At 53.0% G+C, this 26,101-nt stretch overlaps 2 protein-coding genes and 1 long non-coding RNA gene across 6 annotated transcripts; all 3 read right to left on the bottom strand.

Annotated features, from left to right (window-relative positions):
* Nucleotides 1-1,428: 1,428 nt before the first annotated feature.
* FAM222B (family with sequence similarity 222 member B) lies at nt 1,429-15,000 on the bottom strand. 4 transcript variants are annotated; one of them, XM_072978691.2, is made up of 3 exons: nt 14,638-15,000; nt 4,626-4,762; nt 1,429-3,065 (listed from the first exon to the last, which is right to left on the bottom strand). In XM_072978691.2, the coding sequence occupies exons 2-3, from the start codon at nt 4,705-4,707 to the stop codon at nt 1,495-1,497; spliced, it is 1,653 nt and encodes a 550-aa protein (XP_072834792.1). In that variant the 5' UTR covers nt 4,708-4,762; nt 14,638-15,000; the 3' UTR covers nt 1,429-1,494. The 4 variants fall into 4 exon arrangements, with proteins under 4 accessions (XP_072834792.1, XP_072834793.1, XP_072834790.1 ...); XM_072978692.2 differs by lacking the exon at nt 14,638-15,000 and adding an exon at nt 14,234-14,346 and having other exon boundaries at nt 1,429-2,953; XM_072978689.2 differs by lacking the exon at nt 14,638-15,000 and adding an exon at nt 14,234-14,327.
* Nucleotides 15,001-15,135: 135 nt separating this feature from the next.
* ERAL1 (Era like 12S mitochondrial rRNA chaperone 1) lies at nt 15,136-22,462 on the bottom strand. The gene is made up of 11 exons (XM_020803497.3): nt 22,271-22,462; nt 21,252-21,413; nt 20,291-20,418; nt 20,103-20,180; nt 19,490-19,536; nt 19,321-19,382; nt 18,651-18,763; nt 17,550-17,936; nt 16,986-17,135; nt 16,790-16,870; nt 15,136-15,930 (listed from the first exon to the last, which is right to left on the bottom strand). The coding sequence occupies exons 1-11, from the start codon at nt 22,377-22,379 to the stop codon at nt 15,808-15,810; spliced, it is 1,440 nt and encodes a 479-aa protein (XP_020659156.3). The 5' UTR covers nt 22,380-22,462; the 3' UTR covers nt 15,136-15,807.
* A 1,486-nt stretch (nt 22,463-23,948) lies between these two features.
* On the bottom strand, nt 23,949-25,679 carry LOC110084297 (uncharacterized). The gene is made up of 2 exons (XR_012080749.2): nt 25,627-25,679; nt 23,949-24,989 (listed from the first exon to the last, which is right to left on the bottom strand). It is a non-coding gene; the product is annotated as an uncharacterized LOC110084297 (long non-coding RNA).
* Nucleotides 25,680-26,101: the final 422 nt, after the last annotated feature.

Raw genomic sequence — 26,101 nt, 5'->3', positions numbered from 1 at the left:
CCCCGAAAAAAGCTACACGCCAAAATAAAATAAAAAAAGAACTGATTCCCGTCTTTCCTAAAAGCTCTTCCATTGACCTAAGACGTCCTTTTTAACCTTTGTGGATTTTCTGTTTCCTTTAAAAAATGTTATTCCTATTATTTTAATGTGTTTCTGTTTTTTTTTTTTTTTTCTTTTTCTGCCTGATAGCTTTCGAAGGGTCCACCCCGGCTGGGGAAGGAAAAGGTGGAGGGCAACGTGTTAAGGCTTTATTAGTCATTATGTCCCCCCCACAAGGTTGTGGGGAAAGGGGAGGAGAGGGCCAGGAAGAGGGAGAAAAGGCAAGGGGGTTCACTCTGCCCCCCCGCCCCAGAAACAGTGCTACTCAGCCCCCCCGTGCTATCAGCTCACATTCACACAGAAATATTACACCTTCGCATCTACAGTGTACAGCACTCGCTTTAGCCAGTGTAGAGAGAAAGAATTTTTTTTTCTTTTAAGGCAGCTGTCCTGCTTTTTCATTTCCTTTTTTTTAAAACCCAAACTTCTCTGTGATCATTATGCATTCGGGTATGGAAGGTATTTTGGGGGGGGGGGGGTGTCAGCCAAGCTTATGGGCAAAGAAACTGGCATTCCTACCTGGCTGAAGCCGGCCCGGGAACGGAGAGGGTGGCCCCCACCGGCCTCTGCCGCTCGAAACTTGTTTGCCAAAAATAAGCCAGAAGTCTTAAATACCCGTTAGAGGAAGAGGGAAAATGTTCTCCACCCTCTCGGCTCCATCGCTTAGGTTCCTGGCTGTCAGGCCCACCACGGTTTCAAGACTACGGCTCCCACCAGGCTTAGGCAATGGGGTTGTGGGTCAGTCAAGGGTGTGTGTGTGGGGGGAAACACACTCCCCCAGGCACCCCCTTGGATGGCATCTTGTCGGCAACTGTGCCAGGAAGCCCCCCACCCCAATGACCTGATTTGCCAGGGCCCCCCACCTCTGCCCTAGGACGGACAGCAAAAAAAAACCCCGCTGTGTAACTGCCCTGCCACACGTGGCATTTCTTAACAGGATTTTAGCCACGATTTTATATATATATATATATATATATATATATATATATATATATATATATATATATATATATATATATATATATATATATATATATATATATATATATATATATATATATATATATATATATATATATATATATGCTAATCCCCCCCCCCAAACAGATATCCACTTATTAAGAATGGTTTTTTTAAATACTTCTGCCTGCAAATCGCTCTTCTAAGTTTCTTACACGGAGGGAGACGGCTTGCGTCTTTGCTTTCTTTAGCCACTTACAGTAATGATCACAGACAGAAGTTTGTGAATTGAAAAAAAAAGGAAATCTTTGAGAACCCGCAGCCGCTTACCTTGTTGATCAATTCAAATTAAGACTAATGCTAAATCACTTCTTTTTTTTCTTTTTTCTTTTAAAAATTCTTCTCCTTTCAACTCAGCGAAAGTGACAAGCAGCCTTATCTATACCCCGGGTGCTGAATATGAAGGCTTCGGCTATCCAGGACGGGCTCCGGCGCTCGGTTCATGGAGGGGCGGGGGGCTTTGCCCAGCACCCCCCCGCCCTGCTCTCGGAGGCAGGAGGCCTGGAGGTCCCCGCTCAGATACTCCATGGGGGGCATCAGGCCGCCTTGGCCCGGGGGCCCCCCACCTGCCCCGCCCCGGTAGGGAGGAGGGCCGCCTGCGCACTCCAAGGCCGGGCCCCCCATGGGCGGCGGGGGCTGTCCCGCTGCGGCCGTGTGGAAGGGCATCGCCAGGTCCTGGGAGCCGGAACTGTCGCTGTTCGGCGTGGGGAGGATGTTGTTCCACAACGGCTGGAAGTAGGACCCGTTGGTGTAAGGGAGCGGGCCCGGGAGGCCGTTGACGGGGGGCGACGGGGTGGGCTTCTCCAGCGGGGGCTTGACGCTGAAGGGCTGGCCCGGGCAGAGTTCCAGGCCGTAGCCTTTGCCGCCGGGGAAGGCCTGCCCGGGGAGGTCTCGGCCGGCGGCCGGCTTGGCCATCATCCCCGAGGGTCCGACGGCCTCGCCGCACATCCGCTGGAGGTGGGCGAGCTGGTGCTGGCTCCAGGCGGCGGCCACCTGCTTCATGTCGCTTTGGTAGGCGGAGGGGCCCCGGCCGGCCGCGTTGCCCAGGTGGACGCCCAGCGCAGGTCCCGCCGGCGGCCCGCCGTGTTCACCCGGGTTGGCCTGCAGGCAGGAGGGCAGGAGGGGTCCTGGGGCGTGGTGGGCCGAGACCCGGCTGCTCGCGCTGATCAGGAGGTTGCGGCTGATGGGGCTGGGGTTGGCGATCTGTCCCTCGCAGACTGAGGTAGCGCTGACGCCCGCCCGGGCCTGGCAGAACTGGTTGATCTGGTGGACGATGGTGCTCAGGTCCGGGGGTGGGTGCTGCTGGAGGGTGGCGGCCATGGAGAGGGGGATGGTTGAGGTAGAGACAGTCACGTTGGGCGGGGCGTCGGCGTCCGCCATCTTCCGCCCCCCGTGCACGCCGGCCCCCGGGGGCAGCTGGGGCTGGGCTAGCGGCTGCAGCACGTGGTTGCCCGGGGGTGGCAGGCCCGGGTGGCCGAGGCCCGGAGGAGGAGGAGGAGGAGGGGGCGGGCCCACGCCCTGGGCGTGCTGGAGGGCCTGCTGGCGGGCCAACGCCTGCGAGTGGCTTAAAGTGCTGGGTGCCGCCGGGTATGGGGCGGACGGAGGGTTCATCATGGCTTCCGGCCGCAGGCGCGTCCGCGTCCCGTCAAACTCCTTGACAATCCCTTTCGCCGGGGGCCGGACAATAGCCAGGAGGCCGGCTTTCAGGGTGGCCTGGGAGGAGGAGGAGGAGGAGGAGGAAGAGGAGGAGGAGGGGTAAGGGCTGTACCGCTGCCCGGACGTATCCAGCCCGTTCACCGTGCGGCGAATGTGTTTCCGCTGGGGGACCTTGACGCTGTTGGGGAAAATTTTGATAGTCAGAGGATGGTTGGCCACCTTCTTAGCGTACGCGTCCAACTCGGCGGGAGTAGGGTGCTGTGCGCTTCTCATTTTCTGTGTAGTGTCCCCTGGTTGGGGGAGGAAGGAGGGAGGGAGGAGGGAGGATTAGAAGGAGGAGGAGGAGGGAGGAGAGAAAGTCGGAGGTACAGGAAGAGAGATTCAGAGAGAGAAAGAATATGAAAGAGAGAGAGAGAGAGAGAGAGAGAGAAGCCATCAACACTGACTCAACCAACAGCCAGTGCTGTCTTGTAAGAACATAGGAATCGTCTGGATTTCAGTCCGACCTGGAAGCTTGACGCTCCCGGAAAATTTGCAAGCAGGGCATGATCAGCAGCAACCTTTCCGCCTTCGTTTCCCCAAAAACAGATGGCCTCTTGACCCAGTTCAGCCTCCTGCCCGGTTGCCTTCCAGGTGTATCGGACTCTCATTCCCATCGTGCCCTCCCTGGCTAGTGATGGGAACTGCAGTCCAACGGATCTGAGCGGTTGCACTGCCGTGTTTTATGTCTACTCGCTAACTGAAAATCCGTGGAGGCTCGGAGGCTGCTCCTGAGAGATCGCCAGCCTTAACGGCCCACGAGATCCTTCGCCAGCAAGGGAAACCGTGACCCACAGCGTGGCCGTGGGGCGTCCGGCCATCCCAAAGGGGTCCAATGCCTTCCCCCCGGCTTTGAAGCCCTGAAAGAGCTCTATCATCTCAGCACCAGCAAATTCTACGAGATGGTTACGCGTATTTCCTTTCTCCCTGTCCTGGGCCGATCAGAGAGAAAGAGGGACCGGTTCTCTCTCTGAGAGACGATCTGGCCCTCAAACTCATTAACCCGCGTAGTAGCCGAAGCCAAACGCTACGTGGCCAAAGGGGACTCTAGGAAGTCTCTCTTCCTGGAAATGCTACAGCAGAGCGGCCCTTTAACTATCCAGTCCATCAGCTACTCTTCCCATCCAGCAAAGAGTGAGGGGTTGAAAGGAAACAGTTTCAAAAGCTCAGCTCCTCGCTTGACAGAGCAGGACAAGGACTCACACCGAGGGCCACGGGGAGCCTCCCTTCAGGGCAGACCAGCTGGTTTCCAGGAGAGGTTGCTGACCAGAACACTCCCCCCCCCAAGGTCAAGTCCCACCTAAGCAGCAGAGCAAAGTGGCCCATCCCGTACGGAATGGTTTGGAAAAGGGGGTGAAGCAAGAACAGAGCAGGCATATAGGGGCGCAGCCACCTCCCTCCTGATGTGCGTGTGTGTGCGTGCGTGGGGGGGGTTCGTAGAAGACCCTGCCAACTCATCCTATTTCTCAGGCCCTCTGGAACGCTCAGAATTCGGGAAAATCTCTGCCACCCCCTCCGCCCCCCCAAAAAAGAAACCTCATTGGAGAGCAGCTGCTGGTCCGTGCAGGCGATACTGAAGTAGGTGAGCAATCCTGCTCTGATCCTGCATAAGGCAGCTTTTGCTGCGCCTACGGCCATCGGCCCAGGCGGGCGCTGTTGCTCCTCCGCCAAAGGCACCTACATTCCTGTGCCGCCACCACCACTGCCCCCCCCCCCAGAATGCAAAAAAGAGAGGCCGGATTAAGGGCCCCAATTCCCCTCCTCCGGGCACGAGCGGGCCTGCCGCCGACGCCGTTCACAGGGCGACTTACATTTCTGAAGTCCAGTGTTCATCTGCGGGTAAGAGAGCAGCGGGAAGGAGAGTTCGCCGGGTCCCGGCAGGCAGGCCAGCATGACGGGCAATGGCTAGCAGGTGGCGGTGCTGCCGGAGCCCTCCGTCCTCTGCGCGCTGAAAGGAGACACACCAAATGCCCAGTGAGACCCCCCACGAGATCATCCGGAAGGTCCACCCACACACCCACCCCAGCCGTGGGCAACAAGAGACACCACCACAGATTGAAAGGAGTCATGCTTGATGGGTTCCCTCCACCTCCCTTCCAACTGGTTATTCACGGTCCCTTCAAGGAGGCACATTTACACAAATCTCAACACACACACACACACAAAACCCAACCCGGGACCTTTCAGAGCTTCACAGCCACCTCAACTTCCTCTTGTATTTTTTTTAAAAAATAAATATATAATCATTTCAGGGCTCTAGGAAACAGAACAGCATTGCCAGCAATGAAGTAAAGAGCTTACAAATGCCTCTCTCTCTCTCTCTCTCTCTCTCTCTCTCTTTTCGGAAGAAAACATCTCCAAAGCAGGAATGCTCATGTGAAAGCAAGTCTTAGGCCCAGGTCAAGCTGAAGCCTATTTGAGGACAGGTCCCTGTTGACCAGCCTTGGCTACATGGATAAAACCAGGCTGGAGAAGAGAAGGGAAAGGCTTCTGGGGAAATGAGACGTTTACCGAAGGCCTGTTGTAAATTATGTCCAAATCAATTCCCTATCCCATGGGGGTTATAAAGCCGAGCACCACCAGAACTGCCAAGGAGCTTCGGCCTTCTCTGCAAACAACTCCCCTGAACAACTCCTCCGTTGCTTGCGGCACATGCAGAAAAAGAAAATAGCCTGCATTTCCCGGGACATCCGGAGGGGAGGGAGGAAGCCGTTCCCAACCACCCAAAGTGGACCAGAAGGACCGGCCGGAGAACCGTCCACCCGGGCAGGAGGGAGAGGCTGCTCTTGAGACTTGGGAAAACAAACCGGCGTTCTTGACATTCCAAGCAAGGGGCGAAGAAAGCCAAGGCCCGCAGGAGAATCTCACCACCACCCTTGACGGGATGCTTCTGGAGAACCGGGGCCCTTGAGGCTAAGCCGGACGACGCCTTCCGAGAGACCTGAAACCCCCACCACCACCTTCTCTCGGGGGGCCCCCGATCCGTCTGCCTCCAAAATCAAGCCCCCTTGGCAGAGCACCCCGTCCGGGATGCCAGGCGGCCTATTTAGAAGGGGAAACGGAATGGCGTTTCCACCTGTGTTTTCTGTAGAGGGGAAAAAAACCCTTTGGTTCTCTCTCCCTCCCTCCCCTTCTGAATAGCAAAACTGACCCCATGATACCTGCTTTCTAAGGACCTGTCGGTCTTTGTGGCTTGGATGGTTGCCATTTATAACACAGGGATTGATTTTTGTTTTTGTTTTAAAAGGCTTTTAAAAAGCGGCCGCAGCTCCTCCCCACCGTTCACCAAGAGCCATAGATCTCCGCTCTTCCATGTACGCTTGAGAGTCACCCTGTGGGGCTTTTTTTTAAAAAACAACAACAACAACAACATTGCTTTCACCAGAAGAGGAAGGAGAGCGAAGAGGGAGGCGGCCCCCAGAGACAGCTCCATGCCTGACAGAAGGCCAGGATTCATTCATTTATTTATTTGTTTATATTAAACTTGATATTCTTTGCTTACTCTGGGAAAGAAACATTAAAACAAACCCTCCTTTCTCTCTCTTTCCATATACAAACAAGGCTCTCCAGTTACTTCAAGGGTACCATAATTCATTGTTCAAGAGATGTTTGTTATTTATATTTGTCCTTGACTGTGCCACATTTTGTAAGGAACTGGGAATAATCGCTGTTCTAAAGAGAAGCGAAGAGGTTTGTGCTCCGGCTCTCGGAGTTGCGTTTGTGTGTCGGTCATTCCCCCCATGCAGAAAAACTCCGTGACTGGACGGACACGCTCAGCCTAGCGAGCGAGAAGGTATTGATTTATTTCTTAATCGCTGCAGTGATGAAGTATGGAAAAGCAGAAGAAAAAAAAAAGAGAGAGAGAGAGATGAGTACCACAGGCTCTCAATATGGTGTGCGCTCCTCCAGCCACATGCTAACTTCAGTGGCTTGGAGAGTAAAAAAAAAAAATAAAATCCTCAAACCTTCACCACCGTGAATGTCCGGAAGCCCCCAAGCCAACCCTGGCCTTCTCCCCAGGAAGCAAGCCTGCAAACGACCATCTCCAGGATTAAAAAAATGACGAAGCAGCATTCGTTACTGCCCTGTGTTTAGAAGCCTACGGTGGCTCTTCCTTGCTATTGGACATCCTCTGCAAGACAGGCCAGCATTAAAACAGGCACACAAAAACACCATCCCACGCCTAGCAAACCTAAATTTGGGGAAAGAATCGCTGCCCCTTTTTCCGAGATGCGCCCCGGCCGCCACCTTGCCTGGAGCAGAACCTTGCGGCTGTTCTCGAGGCCTCATTCTTTTTGGCACGGAGACGAGGACAGAGAATGCCAAGGACAGGATCTAGATAACATGAACAGATTAGCCGAACCTCCTGATTACTGGAAAACCCGCCCGTTCTCCCTCCTGGCACCTGTGATTTCCACTCTGCCTGTATTTGCACCCTGGAGAAACTCTTTTAAAAAATGAAGAAGAAAGAGCAAAAAAAAAAGCTAATTTTCCCAAGCTCAGAAGAGTTAGAAACAGCAAAACAACCTTTCATGGGAGACGAGGAATGGAGTTATCGGAAGACCCTTAAAGCATTCCCTGTTTTGCACTGAACCCGCTTCTGTGCCCCTCTTTGCCTCCAGAGAAGCCACGGAATAAATAAAGCGAGAGTTTGATCACCTCTTTCACAAAGGCGACTGAGGCTCTCATTGACTTCTTGCATGACTACAAGTTCTTCATAAATCAAGGATCACAGATGCCGGGCAGGCACAGAATGTCCATTAAAAAAGAAGATTAAAGCCAACACAGGAAGAACCCGTGGCCGGAACGAGCTCTCTCTCTTTTGTTTTTTTTAGGTCAACAAACACCACAAAACCCCGAGATTTAAAAGCAAGGGAAGGTGTAAACTTTCTGCCAGGTTTGAGCAGAACGCAGGCCTCCAAAGTCCGTCATGGGAAGAAGAGCCACTGATTTCTCTCCTCTCCGACACTAGGTGGGGACATAAAGAATTACTTCCTCCTACTTTCTGCCTCCACAGCAGACAGTTTCACCTCCAGCAAGATTACATCATGATTCTTGATCTGCCTGATCGCCTGTGGCAAGTGGAATCCCAGCCCAGGAGACCAAGACGAGGGGGTAGCGCTGAAAAATGCAGAACAGCCACGTTTAGAGGTCTGTAGTGGCCTACACAGGGAAAAAATTGGGACCATGGGCTTTGTCATTCATCAGGTTTAAAGATGACGGTTCTAAATAATTTGTCTTTTTAGACATATATTTATATATATTTTCAAGCACGCATCCTGCCCTTCTCTACAAACCAGGGCGAATCTCCCCAAAGGGCATCCATGCCGCGGTTTCTTTCCTTTCGGCCTTGCCTTTCCGTAGCTTCGCAATGACTGGCATCTGAGCTGCATGATCCTCCCCCTTCAGATCTGCAGACCGAAATCGTCGGAGATTAAATCATTCCGGTTAAGGAGGTTTGGAGGCAATGGTCTCCATGCACCACTTTCTTTTATTTTCCTGGATTCACAACACTGTGCCCCTCTTGCACCCTCAAGAGAGGCAGGAGAAGGATATTTACCCTGTTTCCCCAGAAATAAGACCTAACCAGGAAATAAGCCCTAGTAGGATTTTTCAGGATGCTCATAATATAAGCCCTACCCCCAAAATAAGCCCCAGTTAAGTGAAACCTCTGCCCTCCACCCCTGTGCAGCGACCAGAAGAAGAGGACAGGAATGTAAAATAAAAAACTCCTGAAAATAAACCCTAATGCGTTTTTTTGAGCAAAAAGTAATGTAAGACCCTGTCTTATTTTCGGGGGAAACACAGAAGAGGTTATTTCTCCTTCTTCTGTCCCCAAGCTCCCCTCTTAGTCCGATTTGCTAAAAGCGCCCCTGGTTCAACATCCAAAAAGTGAAAAACACACATCCTGGCTCGCAATCTGAACTTCCGTTGCACAACTGAGCCAAGCGTGACCCTTTGGATCACGTGACCTCCTTGCAACTGCTTCCATCCCTCATCTTTGGGGATGACGGGAACTGCAGTCCAAAAACACCTGGAGGGCCCTGGTTTACGCCCCATGTTCCACAGCCAGAGGCTGAATTTATACACCACACTTTCGGTTTTCCGAACAGATGCTAAATTATCACCATCCACAAATCATTTCACGGCCTCTTGTCCCTCCTGGTATGTGGATAATCTCAACAGAGGCCTTTTTTGGACTACAACTCCCAGAATCTTCAACAGTGAGGCCACTGGGAGTCAGTTACCCTGCCCCTATCTGTTACCCTTTTACTGCTAGGTAAAGACTGTTCGGTGGGCATTGCGTCAAAGATCTGGGCTTCTACGGCTTTGAAGATACCCTTCTTCTTTTTCACGCTATCCGTTCCATATTTAAAAATCCAGAAAGCTGCTTTAGAAGGTTTAGCTTTGGGAAACGGGAGGCCAGTTTCTCTCTTGCTCAATTCCCCTGGCCATTTCCGAGCCACTTTGACCCTTCTCTCTGATTTGGTTTCCAGAAAGCGAGAGGCGGAGGATCTAAACTTCAAAAGCTGGGATAGACAAAACTGCCGCCTTCTAGATGTGTTTGGACTACAACTGCCAGAATCCTTAGCCATGGCTCTGCCAGCGAAGGCTGATGGGGAGTTGCCAGCTATCTTCATTTGGAGCACTACCCTTTTATGGAAAGTTTAAAATAAGACAAACTCTCTGGGGTATACAGAACTACAGAACCTATTTTCTTCCACAAGCCAACCCTTTCCCTGATAAAAGCATAGTTTTTGTGCAGTTGAGACCAGCTGTCTCTGTATTCTTGAAGCCACAGACACTTGCGAGGTGACCCCCTCTCCAAGAAAACCAAATGCCTACTTCTCTCATGCAAAAAAAATAAATACATGCCATTTAGATATACTCCAGGCTTTCGTAACTCCGGCTTGCTCAATTAATCCCCCGGAACAATCAAGTTTGACTTCCCAGCTGTGGGTTTCACAAGACCGCTGGCTTTATCTCTCGATTTCAAACTTATTTAACCAATCCGGGCCTCTCTGACAAACCTGATCCTTATCATGTTTACTCAGAAGCAAATTTCACCCTTGAGTTCAATCAAGTTTACTCCCTCAGGCTGTCACCCCATCTGTGTTCCCTTCAAAGGAAGCCATGTTGAACTCTGAGTAAACGTGGAGGAGAGCATGTTGTTCGCTCCTGTAACTTTTTCAAAAAAACTTTTTTTGAACTGTGTTTCATCACCAGCATTGATTAAAAACATCCCTTGTGAAGCACACAGTCTAATAACCCAGCCGTCCTTTCCCTATGATTTAAATAAGAACCAACGTTTTGCAAAAGGAGGGTCTCATTTTTCGGTAGCCCGGACAGACAGCAGCGATGGCTCTCCAAAAGCTTGCTGGACCACAACACCCATCAGCCTTCGCCAGCAGAATGCATCCTCATGGGAGCTGTAGTCCAGAAAAGATCTGGAGTGCCATGTTCTCCTGGCTTCTGGATTAGGGTGAGGGAAATCCTTCCAATGGTTTCAGACAAAACTCTCCCAAAGGGAATAAAGAGGTGATTTTGAAAAACGTACAGTCTCATGACGGTTTCATAAACGGTGGCCCTCGGTTAGTTGTGGACAGCTGGCCATGCTGAACGGCACTGCGTCGTTCCAGAGAATCAAATACCATCAAGCAAAACCGGTGCTTACCTCTGAGAAAACATGTGGCCAACGAGGTGATTAAGGGAGAGGGGGGAAAGCGTAAATTATCTTAATCCGAGACGTTACTGGTTCACGCACGTGAAAAAAATGAAATCTGGGGCAAAATCTTCCTGGGCTTCAAGTAGATTGCTTGACTCCAGAGAGGAGGAGAAAAAGATTCAGAGGAGGAGTTAAAAAACGAAAGATCATTTCACTCGCATCTCATATTTTCTCCAGTGACATTTATCAGAGCCGTTTCTGGCTTCATTACGTGCTCAAAAATCAAAGGTCATCACAAAATATTTACCAGAAGGGTGGTGGGTATCTATATGAAAATTAAAAACCAAACCAAACCCAACAACCTTGCTTTTCCAAGACAACTGCCTCGGACTCACCTCCTTGAGGCTGGAGGGCCCTCATCCGAGTCACTCGATCCTCCCCCCCCCCGGCCGGGTTGTGTTTGCACAGTGAACGGCTGATTTTAGACCAGCCCTGAACCGAAACCTTCCCTACAGCGCACGGCCAACCTCCTACACTAAAGCATTTCCTATAAGGATGGACATAACAACTCGAGGGAGGCCGAGGAACTCTCCCCAGGAAGACGACGACGATATGATCAGACCCAAGAAAATGAAAACACCGAGGTTTTCCAGCGGGATCTGAGTAGCCAGCACTCCTTTCATAGTCAGAAAGTGACTTCTTGAACAGGGTTCGGGGATTAAAATCTAATCGCACGGCACCCAGACGCAAGGAACGATGCTTCAGTGAATAAACACGCAAAGAAGCAGAAAGTCGGTGGGACGAAGGTTCGTGAGCTGGAAGACCATCCAGCGAACGATTACAGCACGCAGCTGCATATCTGGGGTCTGCGAAGGACACAGCTAAAGCAGCTGCCTTTACAGGATTATCCCCAGATTCTACCCAAGACGTGAAGGCACTCCGAGGACCATCAAGCACTATCAATCCTCGGTGCGCTAAAGTTAAGAGTGATGGCATCAGAAGCTGCCCCATGGTGGTGGTGGTGGGGAAGCGCGCACCCCATGTAGTGTCTCTGACCAAAGATAAGGGATTTTATCAGCGCTCCTTCCTGTGCTCTGGAACCTACACGCGCTCTCTGGGCGTTTCAGCCTGTCCTACCTTACAAGACGGTTGTAAGAATACAGCAGCAATGAGGATGGACACGGCGTTGAACTGGCGAGGTTAAAAGTAGGACGCACACGCAATTGATAATAAGTAATTTGCATTAATGATCAGGATTTCGGAAGTCTTGGATTCGGTTGGGGACATCTCTGGATAGAAGGGGAGGGAGCCCAGGAGAGGGAGAGCCGTGGTCTCCAGATCCTGACAAACTACAAGGCCCATCAACCTATTTGACTGCATGCCAAGGGATGATGGGGCATGCAGCCCAATAGCTGGAGAAGCTACCAATCTGAGGCAGACCATCTTAGGGTAGACTCATCAACAGAGTCCCACCTGGAATCCTTTACAGAGGATAACCTCAACGGGCCCAGCACCAGGATTATTCCTCTTTTTCCTTGTCTGCCCCGCCTCTGGCAGCCTGGTCTGTCGCTGGAGGAAGGAAGAGGTTTCGTCTACGGCCCAGAGAGGAAATCAGAGAGCCAGAACTGGCTTTTCAAGCCAGACACGAGCCAGGCCTCCGAGCAAAGCCGAAAATGGAAGCTGCAGTCGGATAAAAAAAAAAGCAACCTCAGCTCTCCTCTGTGACAGGATCAAGCCCCAGGCGAACAAACAGAGGGATGGGCAGGCACGGGGGGGGGGGGAATACGGTAGCAAAGGCTGCTTTTTAGAGGGGTAGTGGGAGGAAGACAGAATCCATTCCCCCCCCCCTCCTTGTTGCATTTAGGGCCATGAGCCAATTCCTGCACCCACCCAGGCAGAAAACAAAACCCACAAACAAGGTTTGCGTTGCCATAAAGAACAGGGCCCAGCTGCCCCTTTCTTTCTCTCCCCTCCCTCCCTCCCTCCCTCTCTCTGACAAAGACCCAGAGGTCAAAAATCTCTCTCTTCCCCCCCCCCAAAGATTCTTCTCCAACCCCAGATCCAGGGGACCCTTTAGCTGGAAGGACTGAGCCAGGATGGGTGTGCAAGAGAGGGCATTATGGGGCCACCCCTATGGAAATGTCCTCCTCCCCCCCCCCACAATGGGGTGCCCTTGGCCGGAAAAAGAGAGAAAGGCCCCGTGAGTCCTGTCGTCGTCCCCCCCCCGCCCCCCCTCCTGACGAGGCAGCCTTGCAAAATTGGGAACCCGGAAGAGGAAAGGGTGACCGAGAGCGCGGGTCCCTCTCCATGACCTTCTTAGCCAGTGTGGGGTTTGATGGGGGGGGGCTGGCTTGAAGGACTCCCCGGCCCCCCCTGAGGCTCTAAGGAGACCTTCCCCTCTCTTCTCAGGAACGGTTAGCCCAGATCCAGCTAAGGAATGGAGAGAATATAAAGAGGTGGGCTGGATTTCGGAGCCAGGCTGGCTTGGCAAGAGGGCCCAATCCCCCAACTTGGTCCCACAGATTGGGATAGAGATTCAAGCAAGGCTGGAAAGGGCCCCCCACCCACAAGAAGCCGCCCCCAACCGCCCGCCCTGGTTTTCCCTCTCGGGAAGGGAAAGGGGTCCAGGGGCCTGGCCCTGTTACACCCTCTCCCACCCACGGGGGAGGGGGGGCTGAGAGGATACAAAATCCGGGGTGGGGTGGGGTGGGGGTGGGAAGCTCCTGCTGGAAAGAGAGGGACCCCCAGGGAGGGTCAGGAAAGAGGGGGACACGGGCAATAGGGGAAAGCAGGTGGGCCGATGCAAAGCGGCCACCGAGTGGGGCTGGGTTTGGGGGCACCGGGAGAGACCCCCCCCGCCCCAGCGGAGCCAAGGCTGCCTTGCTTGGGGGGGGGGTGTGGGGCCTTTAGGGTCAGGGTGCAGAGGGGGGGATGATAAAAATGGGGATGATGGGGGGAGGGGAGAGCAACCCAGAGATCTGGGGCAAAAAAAAACCCTCCCAGGAAATGGAAAGAGCAGCAGGTGAAGGGGGGGGAGAGGGGGCAAAAGCGGGGGGGGAGAGAGACGGAGACACACACACACGCACACACACACAGAGAGAAGGAGAGAGATGGGGGGGGCAGGTCTGGGTGGTGGGAGGGGGCGGAAGAAGGACCAGGAAGGAAGGAAGTGGGGGGTGGGGTGGAAGGGGGAAGGGAGGGAGCCCTGGTCTGGAAGGAGGGGGGCCCTTTTTTTGGGGGGGGGAGGGGGTGGCCTGCCCTCCCTTAAAGGCCCCCAATGGAGACTGTGGGGCGAGCAGGAGGAGGAGGAAGTGGGGGGAGGGGAAAGGGGGAAGCAAGAGAAGCCCCCCCTTTCCCCAAGCTGGCATTGGGGGAGGGAAGGAGACAACAACCCCCCCCCCCGTGCTTATAGGTCACCTAGTTCAGGTGCGTGTGTGTGTGTGTGTGGGGGGTCTCTCTCTCTTTCCTTCCCCTCCCCCCAAGAAACCCCCCATTCTCCCCCTCCTCCCAATGGCCCCCCCAAAGAGAGGAGTGTGTGTGGGGGGGGAATCCTTTGGTGGTGCTCCCCCTTCCCCCCCCTCAGGTAGGCCCGTCGCCCCTCCCCCCAAAAAACGGGCCCCGGGTGGGGGAGGGGCGCTGGGCCCCTCACGACGCGGGGGGGGCCTCCGTGGCCCCTCCCACAGAGAGAGACTCTCCCCCCACTCCACCTCAACCCCCCCACCTCGCCACCCCCCACCCCCCCGCCGCGCTCACCGTGGGAGCCCCCGCCCGGCCCTCATGGCGCCGCCGCCGCCGCCTCCTCTTTGCCCCCTTCCGAGCCGGCTCGGCCGCTCCCCCCCTTCTGCGCAGGCGCCGCGACTCCCGGCTCGGCCCCGCCCCCTTCCCCGAGAGGGAGGAAGGAAGGGCAGGAGTCAGGTGGGTGCGCAAAGAGAAAGAGAGGGGCTCGCCTACACGTCCGGTTCCCCTGAGGGTGAGGGTGCGTTTTTTTTCCTGCACATCTACCGGGGTGGAGGTGGAAAAGTTGCTCGTTACAAAATATGAACCGCGATGCGAGTTCAAGGCCCGCATCTTCAGGGCTTTTTAGGCCCCCCGGAACCTGACCCCCTCTCCAAGGATGGTGGGCCGAATGGGAACCGGAACCTTGTGTCACGCGCCACCTTGACTTATCCCCATGGCCTTCCGCCGACCTGACCGAGCATTCGGGGCGTTAGGCTCCGCCTCCTGACGTTCTCCCTTGAGCAGGCGCAGACTCCGCGCTGCCTTTTTTCTTCTTTCCCCGCCTCCCACCCAAGCCACAGCCAATAGCCTTAAACGGGGTCTAGAGGCGGCTCTCTTTAGCACGCGCCCCGCACTTCCGTGTTCTGTTTGGCAGCCGCACCAAGGCTAACTTTCAGAACAGATTGCGGGGAAAGGGGAGGCGGGGTTGCCTTCTCTCCCCAACCCCAAAAAGCCAGAAAATCCCCAAATAAATATATTAATTGGAGTCCTGGGGGATTCCCAGGAAAGGGATTTCTGCCTCCACCCCTAACAGGCCCCTTCCTGGCCACGCAGTCCATAAATGCCATTTTAAAAGTTGGAATAGTTTTTAACAGTCTTTGCAAGAAACTGCTGATAAGGTAGAACCAATGGGAGGAAAAAATGAAACACAACCCGACTGCCCAAAAAGCAGACTTGTTTTATTGCAAACCTTCCAACCTACTCTTTCCCCCAAACATTACAGTCACATGAGAATGCGAAGTACATTCTCTACCTAGAGGTTTGGGGGCTGGGGACCTCTCTCGCACTTAGCTGGTACCTCTGCAGAGATCCCCACTGTTCCTTCTGAAACCTCCTTGCGTCTTCTCCTCCGATAAGCGCAGGGTGCCTAATCAACACAAGCTTTCGAGGCGGACGCCAGAGTATTCCGGAGCGGGTGGAACAACTAACGCACAGGGCCTGTGCGAGGCCAGCCATGGAGGAGGAATCCGGCAAAGAATACAGACGCGGCCAGAAGCACTTCCTTGCATTTTAAAAGGGAAGGGCAACGTTGCGCCATGACCAATCAGGGTGGGCACGCTGCCCTCCCTGTCCAGACCTCAGTCCACAGTTCTGCTCAAAGTCTGTCCGGAAGCGGAGAGGTCTCCTACATCTCCTCAAAGAGAAGGGACTGGGGAGTGAAAGCCAATCTTCAGCCCCCGTCTTTTGGGTGCGAAGAATCCCGTGGCCCACCCGAATCTCGAGGAAGGCTCCATGAGAACAAGTCCTGGCCAGTGGTGGGGGTGATACAGCTTGCAGGAGGAGATCCCTTTGCGGACGTCCCTGTCCTCCTGGAGGGAGTTCTGCCGGTCTCACTTCTGCAGCTTCACGCTCAGCTTCAGATGCACGTCACACAGAAAGGTGTTCATCAAGTCGTGGCCTGCCTCCCGGACCACTCTGTTGAGGAGTTCGCCCTCGTGGCCGAGCAACATTTTCTGCCAGATTTTGGGGGGGGGGGGGAAGAGATGACAAAAGCATGATTTTGCAATAGCAGACAAGCCATATCTAGGATCCCACACCCCCAAGCTTTGAGTCCAGGATTTACACTTGTCTACTTCCAAGGCTACAGGATGGAGGAGCCAGGCAGGGAACGAGCCGTATCGGGCTGAACGTATCGGGCTGAAACTCCTATCTACCCCAGACAACCGAGCTGGAAGTGGGGGATGATGGAAGCAGCAGTCCAAGATCAGCCCAGTCCCTCTGCACCCATCTCCAGCTAAGCTCCCCTCCTGGTCTTGCTTCCCTGGAAGGAAATCCCATTGAACTCAGCAGGGCTTCTTCTGAAATAGATCGATGTAAATACCGGAACACCCAAACCCAGCATCCCTGCCCCAAAGGGGTGAGGGAGGACGAGACCAGAGTTTGCAGGAGTTACTTTTTTGGGGTTACTAAAACCACCAGCACTGATTTCTAGTTCAATAAACAACATCCCCAAACTCTGGAGACCAACAGTCCACTCCCTCACCCCACAAAAGGCTGTTCCTCGGAGGAATCTTTTCAGTCTTTCAAAGAGATGTGTTCACTTCTGGCAGGGTAGCTACACCAGTTCCAACCAAGAGCTTGGTGGCCCCTCGAAGACTACCCTGTTTTTATTCCGAAGAGGCTTTCTGTGGGGTGACCGTCTGCTTCTTTAGAGGGACACACCAAGAGGCCCCGAGAGGTGGGGGGAACCCACCAAAGCCTAGAGGGAGGGGCCACGCAGCCACCTGCTCTTCTTAGGGAGAAGGCGGTGCAGTTGGTCAAGAGTGCAAAGTGTGCTTCGCGTCACAGCGCCCTCCCCCAGGACAGGCGTACCAGGTGACTTTTCTTCTGGACCACCAAATTCTGCACGATGACCAGTTCTCCACTGGGCCCCTCACTCCACACTTCCTGCTCCTGCAAAGGAAAATGCAGTCGTGTATGTGTGTGTGTTGGGCATCTGCAACAAGTGACAGCAGGGATAGAGAGGTGGGGGGGGGGAACCAGCCCCTCCCACCCCCAAAGGGCTCACCTGCACCACCGAGTAGGGCACCTCCTTCGGCAGATACTCCAGCAGCTTCTCCCGGATGACGTTGTTGCAGACTTCTTGGGGAGACTGGTCGGTCAGGACCTCGCTGTGGAACCTCCAGGGCCCCAGCCTGGCTTGCTGGAGGAGGTACCTCTGTTAGGCAGAGGGAGCGCGCGTCAGGGCGGGAGAGGGCGGCCCACACACGCCAGGGTGGGTGAAGGGGTGAGGAGCTGGCAAATAAGCAGGTGAGGCCCACCCCTCCCCAGGGTTCTGACACCCCTCCCACCCCCACCAAGCACTACCTTGTACCAAAGTGGGACTGCAGGGTACCTCTCCGGCTGCAACGCCAGAGCCCATACGGCCCCTCCCAGCTCTGCGGATCTGGGACTTATTATTAGTATAACTCCTGCGCCATTGAGGCCGCATGATCTGCTCCAGCTGGCAGCAGCTTTCCAGCCAAAAGAACTTCACTCCATACCTCCTTCCTGAGATCAACGGTCATGTCATCTCAAACCTGCGCCCCCTTTTTAATTGTTCCAGTGTAGAGATGCACTACAGGCTGCTTACTTTCAGCGTCTCCACCTCCTCTCCGTACACGGCAGCCAGCATGAAGACCTCTTTGAAGTGTGGCCAGCCTATCTGGGCCTTTTTCTTCTGCCCTTTTGGGGGGCCCTTTGCCTTGGCCGTGTCCCCCTCTTCAACAACGCTGGCAGCCTGTGGGTCTGAAATAGAGTCTGTCTGGGGTTTGTGAGACGCCTCGGCATCTCTAGGCTTTTCCATCCCATTCGTGTAGGTTTCCAACGCCTGGGAATCTTTGGGTGTCTCATCATCAGCGGGAGGAGAGGACCTGGCCTTCAGCCTTGATGTGATGGGCACGGCCTTGCCATGGACCATTCCTTCGGTGAGTTTTGTGACCAAGTGCAGAAGATGCTGGCGCTTCTTCAGCAAATCCACCTGTAATGGGAACACCAGGAGTAGGAGAGGTGGGGGAGTCTTCCAAGGTGAGCCAAAAGCAGCAAGTCCTCCAGGTTGTGGTGAACATAAACAATGCAAAACATGGTAACTCAAGACCCTTGATAGCTCATCCCCAGCCTGGCCTGGAGACTGCTTTAGAGCACCCTTCTGTCTTCTATTTCCCCTGCTGGGCTTTTCAGGGAAACCTGGACCTCCTCGCCAGAATTTCTGAGCTGTTCCAAGGTCTGGGAAACCCCCAAACAAACCCAAAGCCTCTTTCTACTGGATTTATTACCAGAGGAAAGTGGGGAAAAGAAACAAAACAAAAAGATTTTCCCCCTCTTGTATTTGCTAACTGTTTTCTCCTTACTACATCCTGCACACACCTCACAAGAAAAACTACCCCACATTTAGTCCTGGGCAAGTTCCGAGGCCCAGTCACTGCGCCACCCCGAAAAGAGGACATGGTGCTGAAATGGAGGGAAGCAGAAGTAAAAACGTCAAGAGATAACTTGGGGCTTGGGTGGTGGATCCCTGGACCCACCCTCTGACAGCCTGGACTTCCACCCTTTGTGAGTCAGCCTGGCAAAAGGTCTAGGACTTCGCTGGAAGGTGCCTTTTGCAACTTGTGAATAAGGGGAGGGTCACACATCTTAGAGGTTCCCCCCCAAGAGATGCCTGGGGGGGGGAGGAGCTGGAAGGAAGGAAGCCTACCTTGTTCAAAACCAGAATGCTCGGGATCTCTGGAACCGAATGGAGGGCTTTGAGCACCTGTGGGTGGAGGCGGTTCTGCGTGAAGGTATCCGACACGTCCACCACAACCACCACTACAGAGAAATAAAATTAAATAAATAAAATTCAGGAAATATCCCATAACACCAGTTTGGTCAGGGAAGACTTCCCCTGCTTCTGCTTTCCAAAGGGTATTGACCCATTTTCATCTGAAGTGGGAAGTTTTATGTTTGTGGATGACAGAATCTAAACATTCCCCAAGTAGCACGGCTGTGGTCAAGAAACCACAAATACAACTAGATTTTAAAGCAATATTAAAACGGCTCTTAAGAGAAAGATGGAATACACCACGGACAGCAGGCAACCCGGTCTAACCTCTCAATTCCCAAGAATCAGGAATTCTTGGCAAAGGGCAGGAAGCCAGGAAGAATAATCCAGGCAAAGGTAAAGCAAAGACAGGGTGACACCTTAAAGTTCTGTAGAGATTTTGTGGATGACAAGATGTCTGAGAATCTGAGGAAGTGGACGGTAATGCATTAAATGGGCCTAATGGCATGAATCAGTTGGTTTTTAACATGCTGTTTATGCTCGGATTTTGCTACATCTGCTGAAAGAGATTAATGCAGTTACGTGGCTGAAAATTCACTCCCACCTAAATCTGCCTCCTTCAAGCTCCTGAAAGGGTCATAGAGCAGGGAGTCCTCCAGATGGTGCCTGGAAGAGAAAAGCCAAACAACCGCACAGTGAGTCTGGCACGATTCCGGAGTCGACCCAGCAAAGCGTGTCTCTTTCTCTTTCCAAACCCGATGTGGTTTTCATACCTTTTGCGTTTGAATGGGGTGGTGAGACCCGGGGTGTCCAAGATAATCTAGTGGGAGGGGGTGGGTAAAAAAGAGAGAGTCAAATATTTTAAAACTCTTCCTCTGCTTCTCCCAAGGTTCATGCCTGAGTAAAGGCTGGCTGTCAGAAGGCTGACTTGGGGTGTGTTGTGTTGGAAATCACTTGAGGAAACGCGTTGTCCGTTTGCAGACCAAACAGAAGGAGCACATGGTCCTGCTGAAAGGCTGTGGAGCAAAATATTCATTTACTGGCACATTTAATGGGTTTGGAACCAACCAGGAGGGAGTTCCACAATGGAGAGCCCACCACTGTAAAAGCCCTGCTTCTGTTACTTGTTCATCTAGCTGCCTAAAGGGCGGCTCCCAAGGTCTTTGATGGTTATTGTAGGCTGTGGTTTCTTCACTTTCCTGCTCCTGAGAAGACGTATATGTGGGCCTCTCTGTAGCTGTCAGTCACAGCGTCTCCACATTCAGGCAGTTTCACTCCAGCTGACAGGGGATGCCGGCAAACCGCCAGACTGGTGTGTGTGTGTGTGTAAGCCTCTCTTCCACCAACCAACAATCTGATGCAGAAAAGGTGCTCCTTCGTACTCACCAGCTGGGTGTCCTCCTTCGTAATGACCCCCAGGGCATTCTGTCTTGTCGTATGCACCTTCTGGGAGACGGGGAAAACCTGCCAAGGAAATCGGCCAGTTTTCGTACAGTAAGCGGACACTGCAAACCTGCCCCCCCAACCCCCATCCATCCACCAAGGAGGGAAACGGAACTGTGCAGCCTTCTCACCTTCCGCCCCAGGAGCTGATTCGACAAAGTCGACTTCCCGGCATTTGGAGCCCCGATAATGGCGATTTTCAAGACCTTGGGGTTGTCCGGCTGATCCGGGTGCTGCTCTAGTACTTCCTCGTGCTCCTCTGCCAGGTAAGAAAAGCACAAATTGTGCCACTGACCTCAGACCCGGCTCAAGCACAAGATGGCGGCAGATCACGAGACCTGTAGCGCTCTAGCTCAGCTCATCCCAACAGCGAGGGCATCCAACTTGAACAAGCATCTAACAGAGAAGTGGAGATAAACTAACTCCTCCAAAGATCTCTAGCCCAAATCCTACCTCATCCTTTCCTTTGAGCAGAGGAGATGGTTCACTCCCTGTATAATGCTAAAAGGAACACAGCCCCCCACCCCCAAAGCTTGGAAAACCAACTTTTGGAGTGGAGAAATCCAATGAGCATTAAGGTCTCTCTCCCTCCCCCCTCCAAAAAAAACAACAAAAGAGATCCTTCCTGGACCCCCTTGAGCTTTTTCTATTCTAGAAAGAGGCCACTCATAAGGCATGCCCATTCTGACTCATAGCAATCCTTGCCAAGGGGTATAAGATACTTAAAAGTGGATCACATTATTCCCTTTTTGGGGGGAGTGTTCTGGGATGGTACAGCTTACCGGAGGCTACACAGGCTGGCTGTTCTCCCACAAAACACACTGGAGATTGAAATTCAAACCCCTGGCTGCCCAGCGAGGTGCTCAAACTCACTAAGCCATCTAGAGAAACCACTCCCTGTTGCAATTTTATATACATGAGAACAACCCTGTGACCATGTTCAGAATTTCAGTCTTCCTGGGTCACCCTCACTTTCACTACTTGAACAAGCGCCCAGGTACGCTTCGAAAGAGACTGGAAAACCTTCTTCTGCTCTCCTTGGGGGTTTCGGCCGAGCACTTTATGAAGCGAGGTGGAGAATCCGAGACCCACCTTGAAAGGCGCTGACAGGCGGAGCGTGCTGACCCACACAGGGCTTCTCCTGCTCCTTCAGGAACCCAAGGATGTGACCCAAGGCAGAGTCACTTTTGTACAAGCAGGCAGGGAGAAAGACGGGCCGCTCCAAGGCCTTGTTCAGGAAACCGGCGCCAAGACCTAAAACCAGGGAGAAAAACAGTACATAAGAATAGCTAATAGCCAGGCGTCATCCTGGCCAGAGCACTGGAATAGGATTAAATTTTTTTTTATAACTAACTCATTATATCTATATATATAGATAGATATAGCTATATATAGAGAGATATATATACACACACACATACATATATACATATATATACACACACACACACACACACATATATATATACACACCCTGCAACAAAAGGGTAATATAAAAAGTCAAGAGGTGATAAAACATAAGAGGCTTAATACCAGAGAAGGTGGATTGGGGCCCAAGGGTTGCATTTTGCCCCCACTTCCTTAACAGTTCCACCAACAGTTCCTCTTCCTCTTAACAATAACAATAATTTTTATAATTTTATTACTTATTGTAGTTTATTGATATAGGTTTTATTTACTATTGTAAACCACCCGCACTCCTGGGGCGGTCTATAAATCAAGGGAATAAATAAATCAGTGACAACTCCAAACACTACTAATTAAAAGATTAATTAGCTTCCTCGGTGATTCATTGAAATAAGGCAAGCCAAGCGACGTCGTGGCTCCAGAGGTCGCGATGGGGGGGGGAGGGGAGGGAGGCTTTAGCCTTCAGGGCGCTAGTCCTTATGGAGGAAACCTTGGATCTGTCCTACCTCACAGGGTGGTGGTTGTGAGGACAAAAAAAAAAAAGCCACCTTGGCCTTTCTTACGGAAAAACTGGAGGTCCTTACAATTAAGAATTCATCACGACCAGCTAATTAGCGCCTCATTTGCCCTCCCCCCCTTCCACCGCGCCCGTCTCCCAGGACGAAGCCCTGCCCTGCTTCGCCTCTGCTCCCCGGGGACGGCACCTGAGCGGACGCCCGGCGCTTTCCCTCTGGCTCTCCAGGCCCGAAGCTCCGCCAGGCCCCAGACCCGGGAGACACGCCGGGCTAGGCCCCAAGCCGCCGCCGCTGCCATGGCAACCCTCGGGGACCCTCAAGCAGCGCCTCGCCTCGCGGGCGCCGCCATTTTGTCCCGAGACGGGCTGCGCAAAGCATTGTGGGGGAAGGAGGAGCCAGGGAAGCCCTGCTCCTTATTGGCTGGAGGAGAGGAACCGTAGAATGGAAGGCGAGGCGGCGGCCAGAGCGGCGGCGAGGAGCCGCGCGGAGCATTGTGGGTCGCGGAGGATTACAAGAGGGCGGGGCCAAGCGGGTTTTGGAGGCTGCCTTGTAAAGCCTGCCTCTTGAGCATGTGCAGAGTGCCTTTTCCATACTCGCTTTTCTCAAGCGTAGTCAGAATGCGTCATAGCGCCCTCCACTCTTATAGCCTAGGGACCTAAAGGCGCGGCGCCCTTGAGCATGTGCAGAGTGTCCTCCCCTCTGAGTGGCAGGACCCAGCTGCTTTTGATTTATAATGGACCCCCAAACCCCCGGAGGGGGGGCCGGAGTCTAATAAACTCGCGGAGTCTGTGGGCTTTGCAGAACATACAAGGCCCAGCTGGAGAAAAAGATGGCTTTCCCTGTAGGTAAAAGAACGGGTGCCTCTGACCATGTGCAGACTGCCTCTCTGAGCAGATTCTTGATTTTTTTTTTAAAAATGGTCCCCCAAACCTCACAAAGCCTTTAAATTCCATCTCTGTAAAATATGTTTTCTGATTTTTTTAAAAAAATAGCTTCTTTGTTGATTTCAGTGCCTCTGAGCATACACAGTGTGTCTGCCTTTTATGGGTAGCATAATTAATTATGAGGAGCTTGAAGGAGGCAGCGTGCTGCTAATCCCTGTCTTAAGGGGGGAATCTATCAAAACACGGGCGGGGGGGAAGGACGGCTCCCTCGACCACCACCATCATCATCCCAGCTTAGTTTTGGGGGGGGGGGGAGAAGAAACAGCAGCCTTGCTGCGTCAGAAAGAGAGGCAAGGAGCAAAAGCTGCCAGCAAGACAGAGGCTCCTCTCGGGTAGAGGATTCTTCCCTTTCGAAATCTGATGAAGAACAGGCCCGTTCACAACAGTTGTTGTTCTGCACATTTGCCGCTATATTTTCATAAGAATAAACTAATTGCTGTTGCTGCTGCTGTTTCAGACCCTCCCCCATTCTCCTGCCCTCCGAGAGAAACCCGTCTTTAGAAGTATTATTCTATCATAGACAATAATGCAGCGGAAAGTGGGAAGCGGCAGGAAAGGAAGAAAAGCAAATGTGTGATGGACAGACTCCTTCAAGGAAACCACAAGTCTGGAGTTCGCAAGGCTTTCCGACCAGAGCTATAAAGGACAGGACCCTTCTGGAGTGACTCATTCCTAAGGTGAGAAGAATGGAAGGAAAGGGTGGAGGTGAGCCCGGGTCAAAATGAATGCCTGTGTGAATGGCCTCTTGTATCCAGGTGTGTGTGGTGTGTGTGTGTGTGTGTGAATGCTCAGCTGCTTTCTTTCCCGCCCCACCGGCTGCTAACAGAACAAGCTGGGGTTTCTGCCCATTGCTGTAAATTCAAAACACACAAAAAAAAAAAATGAAAAAGGGAACCACAAACACACGCAGAGAGAGAACGAAATATCTGGGCAATGACATTTATTTCTTACAGGGAGGCCCGTGGCCTGATCAGAGGTTTGCCGGAGGACGACGGGGCTTGCTCTTCCTTCCTTGGCGAACTTCGATGCTGGCCGGCGTGGCAGAAGAACCATTACCATTACTAAACTCAGTAATGGTAACGGTTTAGCCGACACACCGTGGGGTTTATCTTCCAGGCTTGGCTGCAGAATCCTGTGGAAGGGTGTGGGTTTTTTTGAGGGTGGGTGGGGGGGAAATCCCTGGTGGCTGCTTCCTGCCCGCTCCCCTGGCCCTCTCCTCAGCACAAACTGGAGCACCAAAATATACATTCGCTAGATAATTTGCACGGAGCATCCAGACTGACGCTTCTCTCTCTCAGCCTGTGGCTTTGGACAGCTGTTAATACCAGGCAGAAGAGGCAAAGCTAGCCCAGCTTCATGTGTCGCTCTGGGACAACCTGGATGGAGCTCCCGGTTTTTGCGGCTTCCCTGTCCTTCCCTGGGGCCCCTTTATTTTCCGCAAAGAGCCTCCAGAAATAGCAATTCACCTCCTACCTCGGGCACAGCCCCTCGGTGCTAAAGTGAAAAAGGTCTTCCAGCGGCTTCTACTGCCATCTTTGGGGTTTTTTTGCCAGCCTCTGTGAGCCCTGGATGGTGAGAAAACCCCCCTTGAGCCCTCAAAGTCCCCTCTAAAGAAGAATATCGGTGTTCTCTCTCGCCTCCACCACCACGGCATAAACCACAACCGGCGCGCCAGCACTAACCCAAAAGGCCCCTTTGTTTCTGCCTAGGCTGTTCCCCCCCCCCCCCGGTGATGCCAACCCAGAGCCTCTGCAGGTGGAAGGATCTTTTTAAGAACCCATCTGTTTTCTTGCCGGCCTTCTTCGGATCGAGGGCTGCCAGGTGTTCAGAGGCAAGACGGAGCTCAAGGTAGTACATCATCTATACTGTAGTGTCTCATTCCAACTTACAGTATACGATGATATCCCGCCTGGGGCTGTAGCCGTTTTGGGCCAGTCCTGCAGACCGTTCTGTGGGGGAAAGACCTGGGAAATAAAAGCAGAGAAAGGAAATATTAGGCAGATTACGAAGCTACTAGACACGCTTCCAATAGAAAAGTTTCTTTTTTAAAAAAGAGGCGTGGACATTGAGCCGCCTTGGATCCTTTTAAGGAGAAAGGCGGGGGGTGCAAATATTTTAAATGCAATGCATTTTAAAGCAAATCAATCAAACTAGACAAATATCGTGTTTGAGCTTTTAATATTTTGCTGCGAGGGCCGCTCGGTGGAAATGCAAGAAGGCTCTAGAAATCTAGAGTCCCTTTTTGCAAACCCTGTAAAATAAGCCAGGGACCAGGGCTCAGCCGTCCGCCACCCTCTTTCCAGAGTTGCTCCCTGTCTTTAAGAGCCTGCAAACCCTGCGGCCCGGGGGGGGGCAGACGGGTGCCTGTCAAAAAGGGTACAGAGCAGGGAGCAAGAGGTCTTGAGCCGGAGAGAGGGAGGGAAAGAAACACCAGCCCATCACAGACAGCCTCCCCCCCCCCAGATCCCTTGTCATGCCCCAAGACGTGTGGGAGCTGTTTCTGGAGAAGCAGCAACCGCCGACCCACCCAGCCTGCGGGTAGGTGCCCCGTGGCAGGCAGTGGCTCTGGATCCTGCCCCATCCCTGCCCGCATGCACTTACCCTCTTGGGCTTCAGCCGGGAAAGCTCAGGCCCTCCCGAGGGAACCCTTTATATATCCACGACTTCATTTGCATCTCTATCTCTGTCACCTCCACCTCCCTCTTTCACCCTCCCCGCCCTGAAGCTTGGCGCCCCTCCAGGACCCAGCCCCTCTCCCCCCCCTTTCCACCCCATCACGTACCCAGGATGGCAAGACCAGGAGATGCCAAGAAATGAGAATTCCTCTGAAGGCACATCAAGGCGGGAGTCAGACTGGGAGAGACTGGGAGGTGCGGGGGGCCCCCACCACCCGTTCCCCAAACCCCCTCCAGCGCAATCACTCTCTCACCCCCCCTTCCTTTATATGGGAGCTTTTCTGGAAGCTTGGGAGGATGGACTGTAGATGCTCTTTGAGGTGGAAAAGACACTTTGTGCATGCTCAGGGGTTCATTCCCAACTGTGGCTTGCAAGCCCCAGAGGAGTCAGGAGGGCAGAC

Source organism: Pogona vitticeps, chromosome 7, assembly GCF_051106095.1.
Source record: "Pogona vitticeps strain Pit_001003342236 chromosome 7, PviZW2.1, whole genome shotgun sequence".
In the NCBI taxonomy this organism is placed as follows: domain Eukaryota; kingdom Metazoa; phylum Chordata; class Lepidosauria; order Squamata; family Agamidae; genus Pogona; species Pogona vitticeps.
Note: the sequence above shows the minus strand (reverse complement) of the source record. Positions and strands in the feature narration are given on the sequence as shown.

Bases quoted from the DNA above. Each gene is read 5' to 3' on its own strand.
- FAM222B (XM_072978691.2), bottom strand. From the start codon at position 4,707: ATGCTGGCCTGCCTGCCGGGACCCGGCGAACTCTCCTTCCCGCTGCTC. The intron at 3,066-4,625 runs GTAAGTCGCCCT...TCCCCCAACCAG, and splicing joins GAACACTGGACTTCAGAAAT to GGGACACTACACAGAAAATG.
- ERAL1 (XM_020803497.3), bottom strand. From the start codon at position 22,379: ATGGCAGCGGCGGCGGCTTGGGGCCTAGCCCGGCGTGTCTCCCGGGTC. The intron at 17,937-18,650 runs GTAGGCTTCCTT...TTCCCATTACAG, and splicing joins GCATTCTGGTTTTGAACAAG to GTGGATTTGCTGAAGAAGCG. The intron at 17,136-17,549 runs GTAAGCAGCCTG...TCTGCCTAACAG, and splicing joins AGGAGGTGGAGACGCTGAAA to AGGTACCTCCTCCAGCAAGC.